This window comes from Micropterus dolomieu, linkage group LG04 (assembly GCF_021292245.1).
Source record: "Micropterus dolomieu isolate WLL.071019.BEF.003 ecotype Adirondacks linkage group LG04, ASM2129224v1, whole genome shotgun sequence".
NCBI classification, from domain to species: Eukaryota; Metazoa; Chordata; class Actinopteri; order Centrarchiformes; family Centrarchidae; genus Micropterus; species Micropterus dolomieu.
In genome coordinates, this window is record NC_060153.1 from 17,728,600 (window position 1) to 17,738,344 (window position 9,745).

General features: G+C 39.0%; 1 protein-coding gene across 1 annotated transcript in view; it reads left to right on the top strand.

Annotated features, from left to right (window-relative positions):
- Window positions 1-9,745, top strand: part of LOC123969708 (alpha-1,6-mannosylglycoprotein 6-beta-N-acetylglucosaminyltransferase B-like) — a 153,887-nt gene that overhangs the window by 122,401 nt on the left and 21,741 nt on the right. Inside the window, exon 9 of the mRNA XM_046047335.1 lies at window positions 2,116-2,247. Coding sequence (XP_045903291.1) covers window positions 2,116-2,247 — 132 coding nt within the window. The remainder of the gene's footprint in view (window positions 1-2,115; window positions 2,248-9,745) is intronic.

Consider the following 9,745-nt stretch of genomic DNA (forward strand, 5'->3'; position numbering starts at 1 on the left):
TTTAGATCCCTCCCTCCCACATAATTTTAGACCAATTTCAAAACTGCCTTTTATTGCAAAGATTCTAGAAAGAATTGTGTCCAAACAGCTGCTCACTGTGCTGGAAAATAACAAAATATTTGAAAAGTTTCAGTCTGGTTTCAGGAAGTACCACAGCACTGAGACTGCCCTGCTTAAAGTCACCAATGACCTTTTAATGTCTGCTGATGAAGGTATGTGCTCAGTCCTGGTACTCCTGGACCTTAGCGCTGCTTTTGACACCATTGATCACAACATCATGTTAGACAGACTGAGGCACTGGGTGGGGATCTCTGGTACTGCCCTAGAATGGTTTTCATCCTACCTGTCAAATAGGAAGTTTTGCGTGTCTGTAAACAACTATGTCTCTTCGTTCTGTCCAGTTAAATATGGTGTGCCTCAGGGGTCGGTCTTAGGACCCATTTTGTTTTCCTTGTATCTGCTTCCCCTTGGACATATTATCCATAAACATGGCATTTCTTTTCATATTTATGCTGATGACACACAAATATACTTGACCGTCTGATCCACAGACCCTGGAATGCTGAGTTCACTTAACAACTGCCTTTGTGAAGTTAAAAAATGGATGTCAAATAATTTCCTCCAGCTGAACTCAAAACAGAAATCCTGGTCATTGGGTCCAAGCGTGTATTTTAGTCTTTTCAATGTTTTCATGCTTTTATCTTGTATTGTTTTTGTATTATTGTGTTTTGGGTATTATTGTCTTTACACTTGTTAAAGCACTTTGTAACTTGTTTTTGAAAAGTGCTCTACAAATAAAGATTGTTATTATTATTATTATTATTATTATTATTATTGATTGCTGCGTTCCATCACATCAATTAAATGCTTTTGAGGCGCAGCAGCACGCATGAGACTATATCCATCTCTACAAACTTTTCAGACTTTACAGGAATCCCTCACAGTATCACATCTAAGGTCCACATTATGATAGAGAACTCTAACCAGGTCACTACATCTAAATGAAATATACTGTAATAGAAATACTTGTCACCTCACAAAAGACTATAATAATAATAATAATAATAATACAGGAATTATACACATTTTCATAATAAATGTTTTGTATTAAACCAAAATAAAAGGGCCATCCTTCCACTGGTAAGTATACTCTATACTATACATACCGTAAAACTTTGAATAATAGCCCGGGCTTTTTTTTTCCAACAGACTGCTTATGGCTTTTATTTTGAAGGCAGCAACCTCACAAAAACAACAACATGGTGCAGAATGAGACTGTTAGCAGACAGAGAGCGATGGACTTCACATGACAGGATTCACAACTTGGATAAATCTTTCTAAAAAGCTGTTTTGATTCTTTTGATGGGTGGACCCTTACAGACTAAAGGAATATATTAAATAATCAAGGAACGGACACATTCGGACTTAACGAGCGCTTCAAATTTAACATGAGTCAGCACTTTTTTCCCCTTTTCCTCTCTTGTAGCCATGCAGGTTACACCGGTAAATCTAGAAGAATTAGACTTTGGGTCTTGTTGTTTTCGTTAAATGAACTTAACAGTGGTATTGTGGAGAATCTAACTGATCTAACGATGTTCAGCATGTCCATATTGATCATACGTTTAAACATTAATATTTGTATTAACTAAATCTAAGTAGCTTACACGCAGCTAAAGCGGGAGACCCCGCGGGGTTTAAGAGGTTTTATACATCCAAAGAACTTCTATAAAAACCAGACCAGGCGTTTAATTAAGGCAGGCGTTTATTTGTCAAAATGTGTTCCCACACCAGGCCAGTAAAGGATGTAGGCAGCTATTTGGGACTCGGCTATTAATTGAAGTTTTACGGTAAATAACCAAAAAGGGGGGAAACAATATAAACAGAAATAAGCATCCAAACTGTCTGCAAATGCATTTGACTCCCATCTAACACTGTACACCTTCTCTTTAAAATGCTTTTGTCCAAGTAAATAATGAATGCTTGGATGCTCTGGTGGCTCTGCAGGCTGGACCACAGTCCACATGCTCACAGTATTTTTGGGGCGAATCTTGTCTCCTCTCTGTCTGTCATGTTTCTCAGCTTGTCTAAACTCTGTTATATTTGTGTGCGTTGCAGTTTCCTCGGCGTGCCCCCAGGCAGAGGCAGTTGCCCACTGACTGGACCGCTGCCCTTTGACCTCATCTACACTGACTACCACGGCCTGCAGCAGATGAAGCAACACATGGGGCTCTCACTCAAGAAACACAAGTTAGTGGGTGTGCATTGTGTGTGTGTCAGCAATTTTCCAGGGAGGCAGGTAGGTTAATTGGCTATGTTTATGGATTAATTATTGCTGGCAATAAGGTGTACATGTCTCTGTCCAGATGCCTGACTGTAACTCATTGAGCTTGTTAAATTCACACACACATTTCTGTCAGACAAACACACTCGTGCACACACACATATACATACTGCTGTCTCCCTTTAACCATTCATTTCTATTCAGTTAAAGACCACAACATGTCAAACACGTGATTTTACATGTTGTGATGTAATGGAACAACTTCACGGCACACCTCACACACTGTTGTCTCAATGCACTCAGAGGCTAGCTGTCAACAGAAAGGTAGTGATTAAGCACAGAAAGAAAAAGAGACAGGAAGTCAGGAAAAAGAAAACAGGAGACATCTGCCTCATGAGAAAGAAGAAAGATTAGTGAGACGTTAAAAAGAAACAGGCTGAGAGCTTTTTTTGTGCTGTTACAAAAGTGTGCTTAATGGCTTTTGGCATTGCTACAAAGATGGAACAACTTGGAAACTAGGCCATGACAGTCATGAGACTGAAGCAACAAAACACTAAAGTAAAACCCAAAACGAGATTTTAAAGTGCCAGAGTGCATTTGAAAAAAAAAAATCAGCTGCACAACCCTGCAGAGCGAAGTAATACAAGCTTTATTATCTTTAGAGGTTGTGTTGCCTCAGAAACACATAAAATTGAAAGTTCAAGCTTGAGCCTTGTCCTCTCCAGCCCCTTAAAAACAGCTTGCAGCCACCCCCCTCTCTCATCTCATCTTTCCTGGTCCAATAAATTGGCATATTTGTCTACCCCCTGTATGGGATGGCAGCAGTTGACATTTTGCTTTCCTTGTTCTTTACTCCAGCGTAAAGAAGCAACAATAAAAGATAAAAGAGGAGAGGGCATATGTTAGTCAGCAGCCAATTGAAAGTGAAACAGAGAGAGGAAAAGAGTACTGAAGAGATAAAGCAGTGAAGGTGTGTGGGGAGATGGCAACAAAGGAAAAAAAGAGAGCAGAGAAAGAAAGACACCACAAAAACAGAGGAGGGGGTCTGGAGTCAATCTCACACCACATATAAAGGGCCACTCCATGTATTTTTAAAATCCAATTATCCATTACTGGTTTCTCATGATTTGTCTCTCACAGAAACATACACACACAATATCCCAAAATTACCCCAGACAAGATGCCACTTAGCTAGCAGTCGGCACCTAATTGCTTGCTGAGGTCAGCAGTTCTCCGCTCCGTCATTACCGTGTGGGGTCTTGATTTCTGCTTTCCCTAACAGAATGTGATTTTTAGTATTTGTAAGGGACACTCTTTTGTTCGCTCAGAAGCGTGCAGTGAAGGAATTATCTGAATGTTCTCACTTTCAAGAGAGGGTGCGCTTCGACAAATTCAAATATATGAAGAAGAATGGCAAGGATATTCAGTCCTTTGTGCAGCTGAGAGCTCAGGTGCAGATTTTTAAACGAACGACAAGCTTTTTAAATAATTCTCTCAGTGAGGTGTATGTAACATTAATTTGTAGTGATTTACAGTAAAAAATAAATAAATAATTTAAAAAAGAAGAAAGAAAACTACATTGGTATTTATATTTCCCTTCCAGATTTTCCCTATCAGCCTCCACATCTTCATCCATTTATCTTAACCCAACAATTCCACTATCCCCCAGAGGTTTAAGACTGGTCAATGACAAACCTATTCACTTCTCCCTACTTCCCTCTCTCCTGCCTCGTCAGGTGTTAGACCAGTCTAGCTGAGCACCTTGCGCTGAAAGCCATCATTAATCAACTGCTCTGAGCTTTGGGGCCCTTCAGCTCCCTTTAATTACTTTTGTTTTATGTTCCCACCGACATCCACATTCATTTATTATGCCTGGACAACACGGTGCTGTCCTGTGCGGTGTGTTGTGTGTGTGTGCGTGTGTGCACACGCATGTGAGGGTGTGTCAGTGCATGTGTGCTGCTGTAAAAGATGCTAAAAGCCGATAGGAGATAGTCTTAAATCACACCCACTCACCTTATAATAGGACTAGCCTATTGATTTCCTTATGCATGCTGAATTCATTGCTCTGATAGAGGCAGATCAGAGAAGATATCCAGGGGAAGTACTTCCCTGGAGCTTGCTGGGTCTTTGGGGACACATCACTAACAATTTAGGTACATTTTTGCTAGTGAAAGACCAGTTTTCAAAGAGGTATCAGTCGCGAGTTGTTTGTTTTGATTATGGTATAGTTTTCATCTTGCTTAGTCTCACTTATTAAGAATACTTCTCCAAGGTAAGATAATGATTCTCCAGAAAACAGTCACTAATGTCTTGGGGTCCTGTTTACTGCCACACACAACAATAAATTACTGATGCTTCAGCTTTCAAGTTTGGTTCAGTTGTTTTCAAATCTAGCTTTTATTTGAGTTTTGTATTACAAATTGTACATCTTGTATCTTGATGACTATCTTTCTGATTTTAAATAATTAGTGGGTTTAAGGGTTTAATTCCTCCAAGTTGTTGGAAGATTTCTCATGTTCTTAGGCTTCTTTGCAGTTCTCTGTCATTCATGGTTTTCCCCAACTAACGGTGACCCTGGTTTTGACTGAAGTGAAAAATGTTTTTAAAAACCACTGTGGTTCTACAGACAGGCAGTCTTAGGCAGTGACCTCATTTAGGATCCCAGTCTCAGGGTAGAAGCTCCTCCTGAATCGCAGAAGGGTGAAAAGGCTGTTATCCAGGTGGTTGGGATCCTTAATGATACTCCCAGCCTTATTCTTGCCTCAGCTAATTAAAATATCCTTTGAGCAGGGTAGAGCACTGTTTGGTGCTGTGATGTTCTGAGTCAAGATGCTCTCTGTCGTGGAGTAGAAATTCCTCAGTATTTGAGGAGATACCCAGAAAGTCTCAGTGGGGAAACAGTCTCTGCCTTGCCATTCTCACCATTGAGTCAGTATGCCAGGACAAGAAACATTAGGGTATCATGGAAGAAGACATAACCTGTGTACTGTAGAAAAGGTCTGCGTGATGTCTTACTTTCCTCATGCTGTTTCTCCAAGGCTGCAACTGTGTTTTCTCAGCCTGTTCTCATTCCCAGGTGGTCAAGTTTTGTCACGCCCCTCTGCATCACACATCTTTAGTGTCTGTATGAGACGCTGCCAGAAAGACTTTAGAAGACAGGTGACGTAGTATAAGAGTGCGAAAAAGAGAGAGACCGGAGTTCATGTCCTGTATGAAACCAAAAAACAACAGTGTACGTTTTTGAAGATACATAGCGTTATGTACGTGACTTACACGTCTCATCACTTACGTTACATAAAAAACTTATTTTAAAATGATCGTCTAAACCTAACCAAACTGGACCATTTCACACATTAACCACTTGTTAAAAAGGCATAAAAAGGGTAGTTAGTGCGTCTGAATGAGATACAGAGGGGCGTGACAAAGCAGCACCGGTATTTGACGACTTAGGATGAGAGTGTGTTGGAATAAATAGACTGTTGGAGCAGCTGCTCTGAGCCGTCTAATATTCCCGCGGATAGGTACCTTGTGCGTCTGCATGAGATGCCAAGAAGTGTCTGTATTTGAAGACCTGGGAATGAAAACACGTTGTTTTTCCTCAACAGAGAAGCAAACAAGAGAAAGGGAGAGACAGAAATGGAAACAGAGCGAGAGAGAGGACTGAGGCTTCTTGACAGCAGTAAACTAGCATCAAACTCTACAGCGCAATTCTTTTCACCCAGGCAGTAAAGGAATATCTTGCATCTCTCATGTTACTGCCATGTTTGTTGGCCAGCTGGCCAGTTGGCCAACAAGTCTGTACACCCCTGTATTTGGAAAACCTCTGGACACAGCACAGACTGAGAAGGCAAAATAGAAAATGCTTAAAAGTTTGCATTGTGCCATTTTAATCAGGCAATGGGCCAATTGAAAATTATAGACAAGATTTGTATTTGGAGTGGAGGTATGCTTTGTGTGTTGAAGTAGTGTATAGTGTGCTGCACTCTGAGGGGAGTAGCTAACCCCAGCACTTCTTTAAATGCAAGTGTCAACAAGCATGGTTATCAGGATGGTTATCAGAGGCATAAATTGAGTGAAACATATCACTAGTTCGGACAGAGACAGTGTGTAGACTAGTGAAATGCTACATTGCCATTGTGCATTAGAAATGATTCCTTCAGACATTTGATGTTTTGAGTGCCTTCCTATCCAGGGTGTCAGTTTGTGTTGTCCATATGAGGTCCTCAGTCCTCTCTGCTGAGTTTGTGTTGAGTCTGATGGGATCATAGCTCCCGTCCCGCTTTCCGGTGAAGTCCATAATCAGCTCCTTTGTCTTTCTGACATTCAGGAGCTGGATAAATGATGAAATCATGCTTTACAGTCGCTGGCTCATTGATTAGCTGCTCGGCTACCAGCTGAATACTAACGTCCAATTATATTCATACAGGCATACAGCACAGCTATTATAACCTGACACCTCTCACTATTACTTTGCAGATGCATGCTTGTCCCCACTACAACAACTTCCTCCATATGTGCTATATTCTTGGTAATGTTAATTAAACTTAGTTTTAATCCTCATGTATGTTTATTATCTCTCTCTTCTGAATCCTGTTTGCTGCCTCATCTGCCAAAGCGATCTGCTATAAATGGTCAGTTCCTTGAAACAAGTGTATGTGACTGAAATGTATTGTTAACAGCACTGATAAGGGATCAGTAATGTAAACTTTACTTTATTTATAGAGCACTTCTATAAACTTTCTGCTGATTACATCTGTGACACACCAGCATATCTTAATAAGTAGAGATTCATTAGCAAGAAGATTATCACTACTTTTACTAAAGTAAAACAACAAGGCAATTCAAAGATATAAATACAATTAAAAAGAGTTGAAATAGTGTGAGTGAGTAAAAGTAACAGTGCAGTGTAAGATATTAATCAGAAGCCTAAAATTTGATTTAATAGCAGAAATTAGCAATACCACAGTGTAAAAATATACTTTAAATACCAAAAATAAAGGTACTCATTATGCAGAATGGACCCTTTTAGAATCATATATATTACATAACTGGAATATAATTAGGTATGCTTTAATGTGTGCGTCACTTTAATGTTACAGCAGGTAAAGGACAAGCTAATTTTAATTACTTTATATACTTATTAGTTAATTTATATATATTTGTATTAATAATCTAATCTGTAAAGTGATTAATAACAAATCAATCAAATAAATATAGTGGAGTTGAAGTATAAAGTAGCATAAAATTTAAATAGTCAAGTAATAGATACATGTGAATATAAATAACTGTATAGGCCTATATTGTTTTATTTTATGTATTTTATATTATACCCTATTCTAATATAAATATAATTATCTGTTATGTTCTATGTGTGTAGTATGAAGGGACTACAAACTTTCATTGTACAGCCTTGTGTTGTATAATAATAAATAAATTACCTTTATCCTTGAAATGTACTTGTTACATTATACCACTGCATAATCTTTAGAAAGCATGTTGTTGAAGTGTGAATACAGATAACCATCATTGACTGCATCCACATTTTATGTGTAAAGAGGATTTTGCCTGAGCCTGCCTCCACACATAGCTGAATTTATTTCTACTCATTGGGCGAGGTAAAGCATAATAACAAAAACAGCTTAAAATTAAAGTTTAAAGAGTCTGTTGTTGTCCAGTGAAATTCAGGTTCTTCTTACTCCCCATAGCTAAAGTTAAAACTATGGGTGACAACACAGCACCTGCCATATTCCCCCTCACCCCAGAGGACTGTTGAGCCTTGCAGAGCAGCCGTTTAACCCAGATTAGCCCCATACTCTGATCTGCCGATAGATATTCAGCTCAGCTACTCCTCCACTTATCCCCTCTTCTTCCACTCCTTTTTTCCCTCCCTTCGGGACCTCTTATCTGTGGGCAGATACATTTTCACTGTTTCAGAGCTGGCGATATGTGATAGCTCAGGTTGGCAAGAGGGAGGAAGGGAGACAGGGCAGAGACAAGTGAAACTAACATTTGTTATTAATAATTCATTCAAGTCATCTTTCTGTGACCCTTACAAATAGACACAGCCTTTTCCACAGATTCTCATCTTTAGTGCTTCAAAACAAGGCTGCCCAGATAAGTGCATGTTTTTGACTCTCTTGCTGATAAGCCTGCTTTTCCTTTCTGATATATATCAATCCAGTCATTGGCAGAAATATTTGAGAAGTGTCAAACAAGATGGGGGTGTCAGTTTTCTGCATTAAAGCTTCTGAAAATATATAAGCAAACAATAAACAAGTGTGGCAGATGCCTGAATGCAAAGCTAAATGCTGCTCTAGGAAATCAAATTGAAGGTTAGAGAGCCAGCAATTTTGATCTTGTTTGGATGATACACAAGACTGGCAAAACATTAGTAAAGGAGTCCTACCAAAAAAAAACAAGTTCACAGTTCAACACTTCAGCACTGTTAAAATTACCTTGCTCATTCAAGTGGATACGTGCCTCAAATGTAGAAAACATGACATCTCAACCAGATATTTCTAGTGCAGCTATAATACTGGAATGTACTAATATGTTTTTTTTAAAATATCTTTCAGCTTATAAGAATCAAAGTGCAACTCAACATTTGCACCAATGTCCAACAGTAAGAAAGACATGTATTTCAGTAAGGAGTCAGTCAGAAGACTCTTAAGGGACCACTATGACTTCAAACACAAGGGTGACGTGACAGAGACAGCTGATGGCACCTGTAGGCAATTATTTTAAAGCCTTTCAAGCAATATTACTTCTACTATTAAATTTTAGCTGTATCAATTTAATCTGTGCATAGGCAGACAACGCGGATATCCTTAAAAGTTTAAAATATTGCAGTGTTACCATTTTAGAGTTCTGTTTCACATTTTCACTTACATTATTAAATGTATGACATTGTCCAGACTTGTGCCAGACGTGCCAACTCTGTTCAGAATGCCGGTGAAGTACCTAATAATGAAGGAACAGTCCAAACACAATGCTAATGTAGTAAGAGGACTTGTCAAGTCCATTTCTAATAATCATTTCTGCAAGTCCTTTAAGACTCTCACATGTACAGTCACTATTGCTGTGCCTACGTATCTGTAATCAATTTAATTTACATATTCATTTGAAGGTAACAACTTCGTGGCCTGTTATTGCAGTTTCTGAACAATAATTCCAGCTAATATTATAAATAACTTACTCAAATACAAGACTAATAAGGTTGGTGGTAACAGGCTACAGTGAAAGGGTAATGCAGCGAACATCAAGATATGTAAACACATGAGAATGTACATGAGAATGTTAGCATGTGACAATAGATGCCTGTGTACAGCCACAGGGCCAGTGGTGTGCCAGCAAATGGTTAAGTGACTTAATTAATGAAGAATGTCATTGGGCTATCTGACTCTTTCTTTTTCACTCTTTCACACTCACACTCTCACACACACACACACACACACACACACA